At 40.2% G+C, this 18139-nt stretch overlaps 1 protein-coding gene across 2 annotated transcripts in view; it reads left to right on the top strand.

Moving 5' to 3' along the window:
• The window catches only part of LOC139280160 (transmembrane 7 superfamily member 3-like), a 59622-nt gene extending 45579 nt beyond the window's left edge, over positions 1 to 14043 (top strand). For both annotated transcript variants that reach the window (XM_070899706.1, XM_070899707.1), the window contains exons 7-12: positions 2350 to 2442; positions 3258 to 3338; positions 5123 to 5275; positions 8509 to 8606; positions 9680 to 9842; positions 10236 to 14043. In XM_070899706.1, coding sequence (XP_070755807.1) covers positions 2350 to 2442; positions 3258 to 3338; positions 5123 to 5275; positions 8509 to 8606; positions 9680 to 9842; positions 10236 to 10417 — 770 coding nt within the window. In that variant the 3' untranslated portion in view covers positions 10418 to 14043. The remainder of the gene's footprint in view (positions 1 to 2349; positions 2443 to 3257; positions 3339 to 5122; positions 5276 to 8508; positions 8607 to 9679; positions 9843 to 10235) is intronic.
• Positions 14044 to 18139: the final 4096 nt, after the last annotated feature.

The following is an 18139-nucleotide window of genomic DNA, read 5'->3' as shown; positions in this document are numbered from 1 at the left end:
TTAATTTCGATACCTGCACGATTCAGGCAATTGTATAATTTTTTTTTTGAAAATGTTAAAGGCAACTTGGTCAGAAGATGCTCTTGTTGCTCTGCGTCACCTATAACCTTTAGTACATTTTTTTAAAACGGCCAGATCAGAGATGGATTTCAATTCCACCCCCCCCCCCCTCACCCCTCTTCACCCAAGATTTTGAATTTCAGTACAAATTGACCAGCTCAGATCAGGCGTCCCAACTAATACATGACCACCTTGTAGGCAGCTATCCGCAGAAAGTGTTTTTTAAAATACAGGAAGTAAAATTTCCTGATCAAATTTTTCTTCCGCATTTAATTAAAAAAAAAACTTTACAAGCAGATTACAATTGAAATAGTAAACCTGGAAAACATGCATATTTAATATTCTAGTAAATGTTAAATTGTGATGCACGGTGAAGAGTTGGGCACTGAGTTTGTTTCACTAAAGTGCTTGTTTGTAATGCAATATTAATGAATTATTTATCAAAGGTGTTTTTTTCTTTTAATTCTAATATAAAGTAGAATTACACATTGTGCCTTTTGATATTAAGATTCCAGCTCTTTCACATACAATCCAAGACCATGTTAAAGTTCTTCATTTTGTAATGTTCTAATTTATCATCAAGCTTTATGTTTAACATCCAAGTCCAGATATGGTTTTCTGATGCAGCTGACTTTTTTGGGGGTTATTGAACCTAATCAGTTTCTGGAAAAGTTGTAATTGAAATGTGGTCACCTCTACAAGGCGAAACACAGGTTGTTGAGATTTCACCAGAATCTGACAAAAATCTGGTACAAAAGCAAAATACTGCGGATGCTGGAATCTGAAATAAAAACAGAAAAAGCAGGAAATCTCAGCGGGTCAGGCTGCATCTGTGGAGAAAAGCAGCGCTAACTTTTCAGGTCGATGACCCTTCGTCAGAGCTGGCGAATGTTCAAAATGAACATTCTTAAGGAGCACTGAAAGGGGGAGAGGAAGAAAGAACAAAAGGGAAGGTCTGTGATCGGGTGGAAGACAGGAGAGATTAGAAAGACAAAAGGGATGATGGGCTGACTTGAGATGGTAATAGCCGAAGTTAGAAAAGGATTAGTTTAGATAGGGTGTGAATGGTGGAATAATGACCAGCTGCCATGGGGAACAAAGAGAGAAAAAATACATCCGAGCAAATTGTGGGCAGTGGTTGAAGTCTGAAATTGTTGAACTCTTAAGTCCAGAAGGCTGTAAAGTGCCTAAAAGAAAGATGAGGTGCTGTTCCTTGAGCTTCATTGGAACAGTACAGGAGTTTGAGGACAGAGATATGAGAGTGGGAGTGGAGCGGAGAATTAAAGTGACAGGCGACCGGAAGCTCGTTGTCATGCTTACGGACTGAATGAAGATGTTCCGCAAAGCGGTCACCCAATCTGCATTTGGTCTCCCCAGTGTGGAGGAGACCACATCGTGAGCAGCGAATATAGTAACCTAATTGAAAGAAGTACAAGTAAATTGCTGTTTCACCTGGAAGGAGTATTTGGGGCCCTGGACAGTGGGAAGGGAGGAGATAAAAGGGCAGGTGTTGCATCTCCTACACTTGCATGGGAAGGGGAGGGGGTGCTGGGGGTGACTGGAATGGACCAGGTTGTCGCGGAGGGAGATGGGGGAGGGGAAGATGTGATTGGTGGGGTGAAAGGTGAGGACAAGGGGAACCGTTTTGGTTCTGAGAGGGAGGGGAAGGGGTGAGAGCAGATGTGTGGGAAATAGAACGGACATGGTCGAGAGCCATTTTAACCACGGCGGAGGGGAATCCTCGGTTGAGGAAACCGGAAGATACATCAGAGGCACTAGTGTAGAAGGTGGCGTCATCAGAGCAGTTGCGACGGAGAAACTGGGGGAATGGAATGGAGTTCTTGCAGGATGCGGGGTGGGAGGAAGTGTCATCCAATTCGCTGTGGGAATCAGTGGGCTTGTAGTGAATGTCCCCAGAAATGGACGCAGAGAAGTCTAGGAAGGGAAGAGTCGGAGATGGACCATGTGAAGGTGAGGGAAGGGTGGAAAATTGGATGCAAAGTGAATGAAATTTTCTAGTTCAGGGCAAGAGCAGGAAACTGCACCGATAGTCATCAATGTACCGGAAAAAGAGGTGAGGGAGGGGACCCGAGTAGGACTGGAACAAAGAATGTTCCACATATCCCACGAAAAGGTAGGCAGAGCTAGGACCCATGCGGGTTCCCATAGCAACACCTTTCTTTTGAAGAAAATGTAACTTTAAAAAAAAAAAATCTGATAAGTAGCATCACTGAAAACTTTTCTTTTCATTATCCAAAACAAATGAATTTTTTTTTTTCCATTTTACAGATAGAACTTTCATCTGCATACAGGTTCTCTGCACAATAATTGGCGTCTATGGCTTATCACTCTGCTTGGTTGGGCATAGAATCTTTGAAGCAGGTAAAATGTTGAATAATATTGTCTTAAAATATTGTTTTCATATTGGGATATTGTTTATAGCATGAAGATCCTCTCTTCTGCTGCCTTCTTCCTCTAGTCTCCCTCCTTCCTCTCCCCCCTCCCTACATGAAAATCCTGTAGATTGTAAATTGTGGAGTTGGTTTCAGGAAATGTTTCCCTCGGTCTAAAAAAAATTATATTCCCAGAGCAAGTAGTAATAGGTTATGCATATCCAAACACCCCTCTCCCCCTCAATTTTTTAAAGATGCATAAGAATAAGAACAGTTTTTGTTAATAAGCAAGTTAGTCTGCTCAGAATCTCTGCAGAAATTTAGTGCCACCAGTGTAAAAGGAAAGCAATTTGTATCTGGATCAATTTTCTGTTGGATTCTGTTAGTTGAGATATAAAGTAAAACTGCAGCTGCTGAGAATCCGAAATAAAAGACAAACACTGGAAATGCGCATTGGTCTGTAAGCAGCTGAAATGAAGAAAAATCCATGCTTTAGGTTGCAAAACTAAAGGTCCCCATCCAAAATGCTGGCCTGCTCAATGACAGCTGCTGTGTATTTCCAGCATTTCTCTTGTATTGCTTTTAATGCACCTGCTATTAAGTGGAGTCAGTTGAGTACATGTTCAGGAACTCATATTACCTAGCTCTGATGATATTGCGTACTGCGTTTAGTATTGTGCACATTGCACCACCTCATTACAATGCTTTGATATTATGGTTATCTTCAACGGATAATAAATTGATATCTCTTCTGCCAGATTGGATTTCTAAACCAGACTAACTTTTTTTTTCAACTCTCTGTAGAATTTCTCTTCTTTGGATTCTTGATCTTCGGATTCCTATGCTTTGTGATGGTAACACGATTCTTTGCACTCGACTTCATCAGTAAGTGAGGAATAAGAAACCCAATTACAGAATATTCCTTAGTTTCCAATTTGTCGAAGCAAACACTTGACAATACTTGTGCCTCTTCAATGTTATGTAATTTTTCTTCTTTGCTATCTTCAAGGTGAGCACTCACAATCTCAATGCTTCTCTCAACTGAAATTTAAATTGCACTGCACACTTGCGGGGGAATTGCAACAAATTTGATCTGATTGGGCAAGGAAATGCTAAATATGCTTTGAAAAGTGTAATAAAAATGTCAGTGAACTGAAGCTGATGATGGTGAATATATTTTAAATGGGGTGCCATGCGCATGTTTTATTTTGTGAATGGATATTTTCCTGGCAGGGTTTCCATTGCATTGTGTTACAAATTTGTGCCACTCCTTAGTTGCTAATGGAAAGCTTTTTACAATACAGTTAACAAGAAAGAAAATGAGCCCCCTCCGTCCATCCACCCCACCCTTTCCATGAGTAAATCTTCATGCTTCCATAACCATACTGCAGAATGTACATATCCATCCAAGTCTGCATAATATGAGCACCTCCGACTTTGAAGCAAACACCACCACGGGGATTTGTCCTGTGTCATTGCGCAAGGACTACCGGCGCCATTTTTTTTCAATTAACAACAACAACTTGTATTTATGTAGCACTTTTAATGTAGTAAAATGTCCCAAAGCGCTTCACAGGAGCATTGCCAAACAAAATTTGACACTGAGCCACATAAGGAGATATTGGGGCAGGTGATCAAAAGCTTGGTCAAGGTGTAGGTTTTAAGGAGCATCTTTAAGGGGGAAAGAATGGCGGAGAGGTTTAGTGAGGGAATTCCACAGCTTAGTGCCTTGGCAGCTGAAGGCACGGCTGAAAATGGTGGAGCGATTAAAATCGGGGATGCTCAAGAGGCCAGAGTTAGAGGAGCGCCGATATCTCTGAGGGCAGTGGAGCTGGAGGAGATTACAAAGATAGGGAGTGGTGAGGTTTGAAAATCAGGATGGGAATTTTAAAATTGAGGTGTTGCTTAACTGGGAACCAAGGTAGGTTCAGCGAGAACAGGGGTGATGGCTGAATGGTACTTGGTGCGAGTTAGGACATGGGCAGCAGAGTTTTGGATGACCAAGTTTACGAAGGGTAGAATGTGGGAGGCCGACCAGGAGTGTGTTGGAGTAGTCAAGCCTAAAGGTAACACAGGCATGGATGAGTGTTTCATCAGCAGATGAGCTGAGGCAGGGGCCATGTTTTGGAGGTGGAAAAATTAAACCGACATACATTAAATAAAATGCATTCTGGTCATGCCCCTGTGTTCAGCCATTCTGGACAGCAGCCTGGGAAACCACGAGGAACATGATTAGCCTTGCACTTCCAGGGGCCCCAGTTCAGTGCTTGCTGGGCCTACCCACCGAAGAGGTTGGTTCCTCACAATGAGCAGGTTAGAATAACTCCCACTACAGATATGGCTAAAGCACATGCAGTAGTAGCTAGCTGTGACCTTTATGTCCCAACTTAATTACCTGAATTTAACTTTGGTGGATTGGTTGACTAGGTTGGAAACTTCATAGAGAACAGCATTAAGAATCTTATCAGAACTAGTCCAATTGTTTTGAAAGCGATTTTGGGGACATGAGAGCATTATACAAAACATATGCACTGTTTTGATATCTGTTGGTAATGCACCAATATGTTGTCCTAAAGACTCATTGTGCACCTCTAAAGAGCTTTCTATTTTGCCAGTTTTATGAAAATATATGATATCCTTAAGATTTGCTATATATTTTTTTTTTGCAGGCCGGTTTGCCATTTCCATAGCAGTCGGACTGCTCGGTGGTAAGGTAGTGACCCTGGTGAGATGGAGGTTTGGTATTCCTGTACCCTGTGTAGCGTTTGTGGGATTGGTGCTGGGATTTTTGGTGGCAGCAATGATTTTCTTTACTCCACTTGGTAAGTCAAAGGAGGAAATCAATTAACTTTGTTAGTACAGTTAGAACATCCCAAAACCGAAAACCTCAGAACCGAGGCCATTCAGGTTTTTCCAGATTTCGAAGATGAAATCCGACGTCCCGGAAACCCCTGGGTCAAGTCTCCGGGTATTTCCGGATTTCGGAGAAGTCCGAGAGGAATACGTGGGTCAGGTGGGCGTCGGCTCGGGTCTCACGTGGGTCGGAGTCGTGGGGCATTCCGAAAGGCTCAGGAGCAGGTCTACATACCCTATATTTGTGCCGTTTATTTAAAAAAAAATGTTCAATTTTCAGATTCCGGACGTCTCTTTGCCTTCCATGCACCATTTAAAAAAAAATAAAAATATCTGATTTTCGAACAGCTTTCCGGATTCCGAACACTGACTCCTGTCATCTGCCCAATGTCCGGTTTTCAGACAATTACGGTTTTAAGAACTCTGGATTTCAGGCATTTTACCTGTATGATAGAAATAATTGTATCCCTTTTCATCCACGAGAGGAACAAAGCACTCAACTGACTCAATACTTGTGTATTGCCCAAGTATGTGTCTTTCTTTTTCCCCCACCCTTCCCACCTCCCCCATCCAGTTAGCTGTGGTTCTGCTGCTTTACTGTGCCTGCTCTTGGCTAAGAGGATTTAAGACCAGGAGATTTGGCTGGTTTCAAAGGGCTTTTGTGGGCCTGTAGTGATTTGTTGCCATCTTGGTTCTGCCAGTTTCTACTTGGGGATTGATTTTTTTTTTAAAGTTCCCTCATGACCATGACTGGCTTCTGGTTCATGTAAGGTGCTTTAACACTTTTTTTTGGTGAAAAGTTCTACCTTCCTGTACTGCTAGTTTTGAAAGTCCTCAGTGGGATCCTTTTTATATTAATGTGCACTCCACAGTTCGCATCTCGGACTGGTGGGGCAGAGGGGGGAGGGAAGTAGAATAAAATGAGAATGGTGCTGACTATGAATGGGGACCTACAAAGGTGGAAGTGAATTCTGGTGGCCCATCAGCTTCATGTTCTACGCATCACCAGTCCACAGTGGATTTTATACACCCCATTGACTATAATGTACAAATACTGTGGTTAGATGTTTAGATTTTACAAGTTTATTTACCATTTTAGCTGCCTAGTTATGGAGAGTGTGATTCACTATGCAAATTGTGACTGCTTTAAACCAATTGGAACAGAGTAACTGTTTTGGATTAGTCCAAATTACCAATATCTCATTCTATTTAATTAATTTGTAAATCTCAATACAGGAGGCGAAATGGATAAAATGTACCAATTACTAAAATTTATATATTTTTTAAATTGAAGAGAAAGTGGTACCATCACGTCACTAATGCATATGCATGAGAAACAGGGATTTTTCCTATTTCTATGGAAAGTAGCAGTACTGTGGCTTCTAAATGAGGTATTTGCCTTCTGGACAATGGAGTTATGTCGCCAGATTGTCTGCACTGGATGAAAATTGAATACAAAGTGCAAGTCAACTTTGTAGTCTGAGTCTTTCCACGGGGAAATGCCTCCGATCTGCAAGTAAAATGCCCGTGTACCTGGTGGTCTGGAAGGCATGGAGATTTGCAGTTCTGGAGCTCTCCGGGTACCCGTGGGTAGAGGCCCACATATCTGAGGCATGCGGATCGTGAGTTCCCCCTGGGATCACGTGGGCTGGCCCAAAAGAAGTGATTCCCCATAAGCATGAATGGGAATACCCCAAAAATACATCTATATTTCAAATAAATAAAAACCATTACATATTTACAATTAAAATGCCACTTAATTAAATATTTAAAACAAAAATTAAATTTTTTGAAAAATAAATTTAAATGTTTTAAAGGGCTAAAAATAAATTTGCCGCCTTGTACAGGTTTTTTAATGTATAAATTATCAAAAAAAAGTCTAATTTAAAAAAAAACTCTTGCGCTGGTAAAAGCAGGCCTTACCAGGTGTAAGAATATCGCGGGCATTTGTTGGGCAAATGGCCCATCTCTCCGCCTGCGGAGGCTCTCTTCCTGGGGATGCATTGGATCTGTCGGGAATTCTTGCCTTATTGTACAGGTGAAAACCTGGAACTTGCGTGGCCCTTACGGGTGAGTACGGACCTCGTACGTGCCCATAGGGGCTGCAAATTATGGGTCAATAAATAGTTAAAACTACAATTGCTGGAAATGAGAAATAAAAACAGTGAGTGCTGGAAATCTGCATTAGTCATACAGCATTTGCAAAAAGAAAAGACAAGTTATGGACTCAGATTTTGCGGTCAGTGGCAAAGGGAATCCGCTCACTCTTCATTATGCTTATAGCTGCCCACAGACATTTCTTAGACTTTTGATCAGCAGCTTGCAGTATTGAGATCCTTTCAGCGTGGCGCCCTCTAAAGGAGATCTGTGGCATGTGCGAACAAGTAACTGCATTCAGCAGAATGAAGACTACTCACTGAGACACAGTCTAAACTAGGATGTATCAATTAGAATATTTAATTCAATGTAAAATCATGTACAGAAAGTGAAGTTGAGAGGGAACGAAAGATGGGAGTAAGAGAGAGAAAGATCAAAGAGACCAAAATAATTTTTTTTTTTTAAAGAGTTGTAATTTTTATTTTCTTTAAATCACCAACAATTTAATTCTGAAGGAATGAGACTCCACACTTGTAAAATTAAATTTTCAGTGCCAGAGAGAGTGTTTGGCAGTAATTAAGACTTAACCTGGCATTAAAAATTCACGTACACAGGAATACACCAAACCTGATTTTTTTTTTTCTGGCATGTTTAGCGGGTAACTGGTGACCCACTTCATGTATTTGAATGCTGAATCTGTTGGTGAGGAAGCTTGTGGAGGAGCAGGAATAATCGGACGCCAGCTTCTGGATTTCTGCCTTTAACTGCATGTGCGGACTCTGGAAGTTCGAATTACTCTAACAGTGAGCGCCGATAGCCTCTCCATTATTCCTATCCCAAAATCCGGGCCGTTGTATTTTGGGTGGTTGCCCTGCATCAATTCAAAAGCAGTCATTTCTCTTTATACTGCAGGTCAGACACCATCTGTGTTTACAGCATTTTCTGGGGTTTTTTGTGTAACTTAGCTCATTTGGGAATATGGCCAAAAAAGCTTTCTCGCTGGGCAAGTGGTGACAAAATGGTGTCATTTATTTGCACCAAATGTTAGTGCAATGTTGAATTTGTCCTTGATGTCTAATTACATTTGCATGTTCTTCCGAAACAGCAAATTTTACTTTATTCCGCAATGACTTCAATTTCTGGATTGTGTTTGCCTGTGTGACGCTGGTGGTGCCTACGGTTCTGATTCCATTTGCAAGGACAGTAAGTACCGTATTTAATATTTTGTGTTTCCCAGGTCAGAGTAAATTTTCTGCAACAGTAGTGCAAAAACTGCTTTGAAAAGTAAGCAGCATGACAATATATTCTAGTACTGATTTTAGGGAAAAAAAATTTTTTTCTCTTATTCCTCCTCACCCAGCCTAACATGGATCTATCTTCTGCCATTTTGTGAGGATCGGCAATATTAAATATAATTCTGCCCCTTTCTCCAGTATGTACACTGAAATGGAAAGGCATATATTTTTATAGTGCCCTATCAAGCCTGTCATTCTGATGAGACATTAAAGTGAGCCCCGTCTGCCTGTTCGGGAAGATGTAAAACATCCCATAGCAAGAACGGAGGAGTTCTGCAGGTCTCATGGCCAACATCAGTCAAAAACAGATTGGCCCAAAGTTTGCTGCCAAAGTAATGACAAATTTAATGGCACTAGCCGTTATTAATGTGTAAATCGGCCAGCAACTTGTGGCGAGAAAGAGACTGCCCTTGAATTGCTACAAGTTGCTAGATCATTTGGTCTGCAAAAACCTTTTGAGCTGAAGGGTGAGGGGAAAAATCTATCTGACAGGGCACGGCGCGAAATGCCCCGTTCCAGAAACTTCTGGGCCATTAAATGGTCATTTATCTCATAGCTAATTTGCACACAACAGGCTCAAAGATAGCAGTCACGTTGCCTACAAAACAGTGACCACGTTTCAACATTGCCTGCGAAGTGCTTTGAGGATGTCAAAGATGTTTTATAAATGCAAGTAATTCCTCTTGCATTTTTCTTTTTGCCACTGTTGTGAGGTACTGGGTACTGATGTTGTGGTTGGTTTGAGTTTCAGTGGATCTAATACGTGCAATCACCAAACAGCACATAATGAGATTTTTTCCTTGTCTGAAATCTAGTTGGAGTCTTCTCCCCCACCCCCCCTCCTCCCCCCCGGCCCTTCATATGTAGTAAGTAATCATTGATTTCAGAAATTTTAAAGGGAAGCAAGGCTGGATTTTGTAGAATAAGTGTTAAATGTACTGCTTCTAATAGTGTGTGTGTTTGTGTATTTTGTTTTAATAGCTGAACATCATCACGTGTGCACTGGTTGGCTCTTATGCTGTAATTACTGCAGTTGGAGTATATGTCTACACCAGCCTGACTTACATCATTCTAAATGTCATCAAGAGAGCAGTACACCCAGATTTTGCAAAGGTGTACAGCGATGCTCCTTTCCAACGTACAGGTAGGTGTTTCAGTTCAGTAAAATCTTTCTCCTGAGATTGAAGGACATGAGTGCAGTTCTGTTTGTTAGCTCGTTAACTGGGAATTGGGAATGAGATCACTGTTACTGAAGCACGGTTCTATCTGTCAAATCCCGCTTACTTTCATAAATGAAGAATTGGTGTCAGTGATTTCTAGTAGTTTAAATTCTGGGACTGTTGGTAATCTGCACTGTTTAATAAAGACAGTTAACTGCAGTGATTACAGAACTAGAATAGGATATGGTAATGTTATTTTTAATTAAGTTCAGCATAAGCAAGTACACTAACTCGATATTGGCACTTATCATTTTGTCCATATTATAAAACCCACTGATTTTTGTTAAACTGATGGCAATTTTTTAATTCTTCTCCAGATTACGTTCTGACATCTATATGGGCATTTTTGTTTGTTATCGGTATAGCACTGCAGTTTCGTTTGGTGCGAAATAGATCATATTTTCCACCTTGCCCGTACATCCAATGGAAAAGCAGGAGAAATCCAGCATGTGGAGAACGGACACCTCTGTTGCAGCCACCTGCGATTATGACCATCTGAAGCTTTTGAGTTTTGCTTTTATGTGTGCATTTACCCTTCATTTCTATAGTATTTATCCCACATTGACAATGCAGAGTTTTGCACTGACTACTCTTCAAAATGGGGAATCCTGTTGCCCTTCGATCTTTCAAGTTTTAATCCTATGGAATCTGTTTTGGGGGAGTCTATGAAAGGGAACAAGTTTAGAACTCCCATTTGGATTGAATAGTCCCGTGTCACTTGTACGCTACAAAAATTGTCAATGGTGCAGGTAAATGACTTGTATCAAAATGACAGTTAACTTTGCAGTAGGCTTTTACATATCTGTTTACTCGGGTTAATCCCCGGCCTAATCTGGCCCATGTGAAATATGCAGCCAAGGAGCCTGGGTGTGGCATTCAGCAGATCAAAACTGAATGACACCTGAATGGCAATCTGTGTGACATCTGAGTGCCAAATTTGAGATTTTTCCCTCCTTACAAGTGGGCGAGAAAAATTCCCATCGTTTTTTTTTTCTGCTGGATATGAAAATGACAATTGTGATATTTCCATAATTCTGAAGCCATGAGTTATATTTATTGAATTAAAAATTAAGAGGTACTACGTATCTGTGTTTCCTTGTGTATACGTAGGATTATAAAGGAGATAAAATTGAATCAAATGAGATGCAATGTTTCCTAGCTGTGTTTTAAACTGTTTAGCATTTCATTTAAAGGAAAAGGGATACCAATTCTTCAATATTCTTTTACTAATGTTAGCACAGCTTTTGACAAAATATTATAAATGTGTGTGTACCACACCCCTTTTTACATTGCTAGCCTAAAATTTAACTTAATAGTAATTGTACAGAATAGGATTGCAACATTTTTGCAGCTTACACCTGAATTGTATAGCTTTGCACTATTTTGTGGTCTTTTATGTAATTATGTCAAATAATTGCTGTGAAATACTTACACTGGATTGGGTGTAACTTTTTCTGGCTGTTCAAAGTTCTAACCTACTGCAAGAATCATGTTTTTTAAATCGCTGATAAAAGTGACGAACACCAGTATTTACTATCACTTTTAGTTCTGCATTCTCAGATGACTTAGAATGGTTATCCAGGCAGTCGCTAAATGCAGGTCCAATCTCTGACTTGTGCTGAGTTACTGGATCTCGATTGGGATGATGAAGGTATAATTGGTTCAGTGCCGTTGGATGACGGCCAGGAATATTGCTCATGCTTTCCCCTGAGCTCGCTATCGAGCAACCTGTTGTTGAAGGGGCCAATACGTGCATACAACTTTTGCATACAACTTTTACAGCAGGCAGGCACCAATCACTTTCACCTTATCAATCTGTCTAGTCTGGATATATAGTCGGTCCCAAAAGTGCACGGTCAGTGTTTAACCCGCTGTGTCACCCAGTTCCCCATTGTTTGTTTTTAATATATCTTGATAGAAGGAATTATTTTTGAGCTATTCGGGAGTCTTATCACAGTGATAGATATGGAGCTGAAATTTTTGTTCATGTGAATGCGAAATACCTTTTGTGGAGGGGGAAGAGAGAAGTAGAGGAGAGGAGACAGAATTCAAGTCATAGCCTTCAGCAGATGAGGCAAATTGATTGTTTCTTCCCTTCCCTTTCCCCCATATCCCAAGACAAATATGTTTAGCGTTTTAATAATTGAGCTGAGGCTTGCTGTCAGCACTGAGGAAAAGAATCTGAAATCTAGGACTGGTATCAATGACCTCTTGCAGAGACAAGACCGCTAATTTGCACTGTTTCACTTATTTCGTCTGCATGGGATGCTCTAAATGCCATTTTGAGCATGGCTGAGTTTTTATAGAAGCTTGGAAATTGTGCAAATGAATTCCTTTACTTTAAAGATGATAATTCCTGTTTTCTGAACCTTTGTGAATAATTTGTGCCATTAACAAAAATTGGTAGAGAACTGAAATAGCAAACTGCAAATATTCTGCACCAAGGAACAGAAGGAGGTCATTCAGCCCCTCAAGCCTGTTTCACCATTCAATTAGATCATGGCTGATCTGTAACTCACACCATATACCCATCTTTGTTCCATATCCCTCAATAGTCTTCCCTAACAGATTACCTGTAGATTTTCAGCAGATTTGTAGGTACTTCTGTAATATATTGTACAGATTGATACATTTTCCAGCAGTAATATTTCTCAAGGTTCAAAGAAGTGGATCTTGTGTAATTCATCATCTGTGCACTGTTTCTCTTTGTAACATGTTCCTGTATGTAATCTACAGAAAAATGCAATCTTCTTGTGATGCTCTTAAATCACATCTGATGTTCTTGACTGCTATTATATCATTTTGCATTACTCCACAATTCTGATTACTGACTTTTCACAACAGTTGTTGCTTCAAGGAAGGGTTATAAGCCATAGGTTCTGTAGAAATGCAAGACCATTTGTTCATTCTCTCTCTCTCCGCAGTAATAGTTGCATCCCAACTTAAACAAAATAATGAATTGCTGTAAATTACTGAATAATGCCTACATAATACGAGATAACGTATCCCCAGCATTATCAGTGATTTATAAGTCAGTCAAAGTTCAGTTAACACCCTATGCTGAAAGTAATAGTGAATCAATTTACAAGCTTCTGACTGTCACTTGAGATTTCTATCCTTGCAATCACTCCCATGTGCTTTTTTTAACAATCTTTCTGGAGAGTTCATGGAAATTATGTGTTTTTTTGTTTCTAGTAGTGGATATAGACTGGAAGAATGCTCTAGTGTTAACCGTGCTGAGCATTAGCTATTTTGAAGGTTTACCATTACTATTATTGAGTGATAATTATGTCCTGGCCAAGAAATACATGTAATGGACTGATTCCACCATGTGGCTTTAGGATATTGATTAAAATCACTAAGCTCAAGTGATTTATCTTGACTCCACCGTAGAAGTGCTGCCTCACCACTTGCATTTACCATGGTCATGGTCTCTCTACTGAGTGATATGCATGATTCCATCAGATTTCTCTCTCTCTCGCACTGTGAGTTGTCAGTTAGCCTAATTCTGTAAAATGGGGTGGGGGGAAAACAGTACAAAAGTTAGATCTCTAGAAATCAAATCAGAAATTGTTGGAAATACATGAATCAATTGGCATCGAAAGTGAGAAAAGGCAGATGAATGCTTTTGAGGTTCTACATCTGAAAAGTTAAGCTATCTTCTCTTTATAAGTTCTGTCTGTTTCCTGCATTTTCTGTTTTCCTTTTTTTGTTCAGATTTGTGGAAGTCGGATGCCAATTAAAAGCACACCCATTCCGGTATAACATTGTTAGAAATGGACAATGTGGAGGTAAACCGAGAACGACATCTATGTAAATGGGATAAAGTGGGACTTTACTTGATACATATGGTATTGCACAATTTATACTTTTTAATAACCTTTATAATGGCTTTTGTACATTTAAAGGGATCTTTATGAATATAGCATTCTTTGAGCAGCCTTGACCATGCTGAAGAAGCCAACATAAAATTTCAAATATGATAGTTAAACAGGTGCACATATTCATGTATGTTTGTGCAAGTCTGTTTTTATACTATCTATCTTGCCAAATGACCAATAGATTATGTAAAGAAATGTATTTAGTTTCTTATTCTAAAGCACCGTAAGAATATTGTTAACCTGTAAATGGTATGTACTTTTAATTTTTCAAATTAAAGTTTCCATTCATACTAAATGCTAGTGTTTTCATCTATAATTATTCCATTCAAAAATTGACTAACGAGACCAGTTAGTTAAAGCAAATTAGTGTTGCTGTCATATGGTAGAGGACACTAACAATATCCCAACAGTGGATAGTCAAGGGGCTATAGGGGGGGAGGAACTTAACACAATCACAATCACTAAGGACGTGGTACTCAGTAAGATAATGGGACTAAAGGCAGATAAATCCCCTGGACCGGATGGCTTGCATCCTAGGGTCTTAAGAGAAGTAGCGGCAGGGATTGTGGATGCATTGGTTGTAATTTACCCAAATTCCCTGGATTCTGGGGAGGTCCCAGCAGATTGGAAAACTGCAAATGTAACGCCCCTATTCAAAAAAAGGAGGCAGACAAAAAGCAGGAAATTATAGACCAGTTAGCCTAATATCTGTGGTTGGTAAAATGTTGGAGTCCATTATTAAAGAAGCAGTAACAGGACATTTGGAAAAGCAAAATTTGGTCAGGCAGAGTCGGCATGGATTTATGAAAGGAAAGTCATGTTTGACAAATTTGCTGGAATTCTTTGAGGATGCAATGAACAGGGTGGATAAAGGGGAACCAGTGGATGTGGTGTATTTGGACTTCCAGAAGGCATTTGACAAGGTGCCACACAAAAGGTTACTGCACAAGATAAAAGTTCACGGGGTTGGGGGTAATATTTTAGTATGGATAGAAGATTGGCTAACAGAAAACAGAGCGTCGGGATAAATGGTTCATTCTCTGGTTGACCATTAGTAATGAGTGGGGTGCAGCAGTGATCAGTGCTGGGACCCCAATACTTATAATCTATATTAACGACTTGGAAGAAGGGACAGAGTGTAGCGTAGCCAAGTTTGCTGATGATACAAAGATGGGAGGAAAAGCAATGTGTGAGGAGGACATAAAAAAGCTGCAAAAGGACATAAGACAGGCTAAGTGAGTGGACAAAAAATTGGCAGATGGAGTATAATGTTGGAAAGTGTGAGGTCATGCACTTTGGCAGAAAAAATCAAAGAGCAAGTTATTATTTAAATGGAGAAAGATTGCAAAGTGCTGCAGTACAGCGGGACCTGAGGGTACTTGTGCATGAAACACAAAAGGATAGTATGCAGGTACAGCAAGTGATCAGGAAGGCCAATGGTATCTTTGCCTTCATTGCAAAGAGGATAGAGTATAAAAGCAGGGCAGTCTTGTTGCAGCTGTACAGGGTATTGGTGAGGCCACACCTGGAATACTGCGTGCAGTTTTGGTTTCCATATTTACGAAAGGATATGCTTGCTTTGGAGGCAGTTCAGAAAAGATTCACTAGATTGATTCTGGGGATGAGTGAGTTGTCTTATGAGGAAAGGTTGAGTAGGTTATGCCTCTACTCATTGGAATTCAGAAGAATGAAAGGTGATCTTATCGAAATGTATAAGATCATGAGGGGGCTTGACAAGGTGGATGCAGAGAGGATGTTTCCACTGATAGAGGAGACTAGATCTAGAGGCCATGCTCTTAGAATAAGGGGCCGCCCATTTAGAACTGAGATGAGGAGAAATTTCCTCTGAGGGTTGTGAATCTGTGGAATTCGCTGCCTCAGAGAGCTGTGGAAGTTGAGACATTAAATAAATTTAAGACAGAAATAGACAGTTTCTTAAACGATTAGGGGTTATGGGGAGCGGGCAGGGAAGTGGAGCTGAATCCATGATCAGATCAGCCATGATCTTATTGAATGGAGGAACAGGCTCGAGGGGCCATATGGCCTACTCCTGTTCCTATTATGTTCTTGTATCGAACCAGAACTTGCTGAAAAAATAACAGCGTGTTAACAACGCACATCATTATTCATGTGCAAATCGTCCAGCAAGTTTAGGAGTTGGAGATGTGCCATGAGTTGCATATCTCCAGAACTTTCTGGTTGATTTACACTGCTCCACCATTTACTTGGCACAAACAGCATTGGACGCCCCATTATGTTTAAGAACTTACCGGATTTGCACATTAATTGCCCATTAAACTCACCACAAAGTCAAGTCAAGTTTAGTAATTAATAGCGCAACTACCCTTTTAATGACTGACTGCCTATCAATGTCTTGGGGCCCAGAAAGTGAACATTTTCAATGCTTTAGGTAATGAATTATTGAGATTTTTAAAACGTCAAATTTTAAATGTTTTTCTTTTCCTTTCTGCCTCCCTTGTTCCCCTCTCTTAATCCAAACTTTCTCTCTTTCTCTTTCTGTATCTGATTTGATTCTCTTTCACCACCTTCTCAGTCATTCCTCTGTTTATCAATCGTTAAATCTCATGGGTTAAGAAAATACACTGATCGTCCTGTCATGCCGTTATCAGCTCAAACTCCTAGCAGATTAGGACACAAACATATTTCTTTAGCTGAAGGGTGCAGGAAGAAGTCTAACAGAGTACACCATGAGATGCCCTGATCCAGCAAGTGCTGGCCCATTATATCAAGACTGAGAAGAATTCAGATTTTGAATGAAGTCTAATGCTGTCACTCAAACATGGAAAAGGATGGGGAAAAAACAAGCTGGTCCATGTCTACCCTGTCTGGACATGGTGCACTCTGCATCTACCACAAATCCCATCTATTTCCTCTTATCTTCCTCCCAATAAGTCAGTTCAGCAATAACTTCTGAGAGAAAAAGTCCTAGGCCAAGTTAGACAAACGCCTCTAGCAAATTTCTGACCCCTGTAGCCAATCGGAAAAAGCTCCAGCAGCCCATTGGGACTTATCACGATCTCTTGTTAGCCCTCCCACCTTTAACTTGATGTCTTTGGAGATAGAACAGGTGGACATGACATTGGAACATGAGATTAGTAATGAAATAATTTCTCTCGACGTCTTCCCGCGGGCAAAGCACTGTGGAATAGAAATAAAACGCGCACTTACCTCAAGCTGCGAGGTCTCCTGGAGATCCTGGTCCGGAGGCCACTCGTGACTGCGCATCGCAGCGCGTTCACGTTGGGACGTCTGCAGGAGTCACGTGGGCGTGGACACCCAATCATAGGTAAGTATTTTCTCATTCATAGTAATAGGAGATTTGTAAGAATCTCCCATTACTAAGAATGAGAAAAACCCCAAAACGCACAAACACTACATAAAACATTTTTTTTAAAAAAAAACACCTCACACAATACACGAAGAGAAATTAAAGTTGTTATACATGTTTTTTAAAGAAAAAAAATGTGCTGATTTTTTTTTTTAAGTTAGGGTTAGGGTATAAAATAACATTACCTGAGTGGGCAGGTTTTTAACAAACAGGTTTTAAAAATTTTTATTTTAATCATGTTAGGTTTTTAAACTCATGCCTGTAAAAGTCGGCTATGCGCCTGCTTCTATCAGGCGCAAGAGTTTTGAGGGACATTTTCTGGGCAAGATATGGGTAAATACCACAATCTTGCCCGTATAAATGTCCTCGCTCCCGAGATGTCTACGATCTGTCAAGCTTGACAGATCGGAAAAGCCGGTTTTCAGTGCATGCGCATTGCGCGCTGAAAAATGGCACTTCCGATGCCTTCCCGGGTCCGTAGAAACTTCATTCAGGCCCGGGACATCGGAATTTCTGGGCCAATAAAAAAACTAATCAAACTCAAGGGGAAAAAAACCCTGGATTACATCCACACACTTTAAAATAATCAAGGGAAGTGATGATAGAGGCATTACTAGAAATATTTAATAATTCATTGGAAAAAGGTGTAGTGTCAGAGGACTGGTGGATAGCTAACGTAATTCCTATATTTAAGAAGGGAGGTAAAACATGTCCAGGGAACTATAGACCAGTCAGCTTAACATCGGTGGTAGGAAAAATAATGGAGTTCCTACTAAAGGAGAAAATAGAAGAACATCTGGAAATAAAAATTATAATAATGAATAGTCAACATGGATTTCAAAAGGGAAATCTTGCTTGACCACCCTCATTGAATATTTTGAAGAGGGAACAGATCAAATAGACAAGAGTAATGCAGTAAATGTAATTTATTTAGATTTTCAAAAGGCCATCGATAAGATAGCACATAATAAACAAATGAATAAGGTCAGAG

The sequence above is a fragment of the Pristiophorus japonicus genome, chromosome 14, assembly GCF_044704955.1.
Source record: "Pristiophorus japonicus isolate sPriJap1 chromosome 14, sPriJap1.hap1, whole genome shotgun sequence".
Classification (NCBI taxonomy): Eukaryota; Metazoa; Chordata; class Chondrichthyes; family Pristiophoridae; genus Pristiophorus; species Pristiophorus japonicus.
This window is presented reverse-complemented; position numbering and strand designations above follow the sequence as displayed.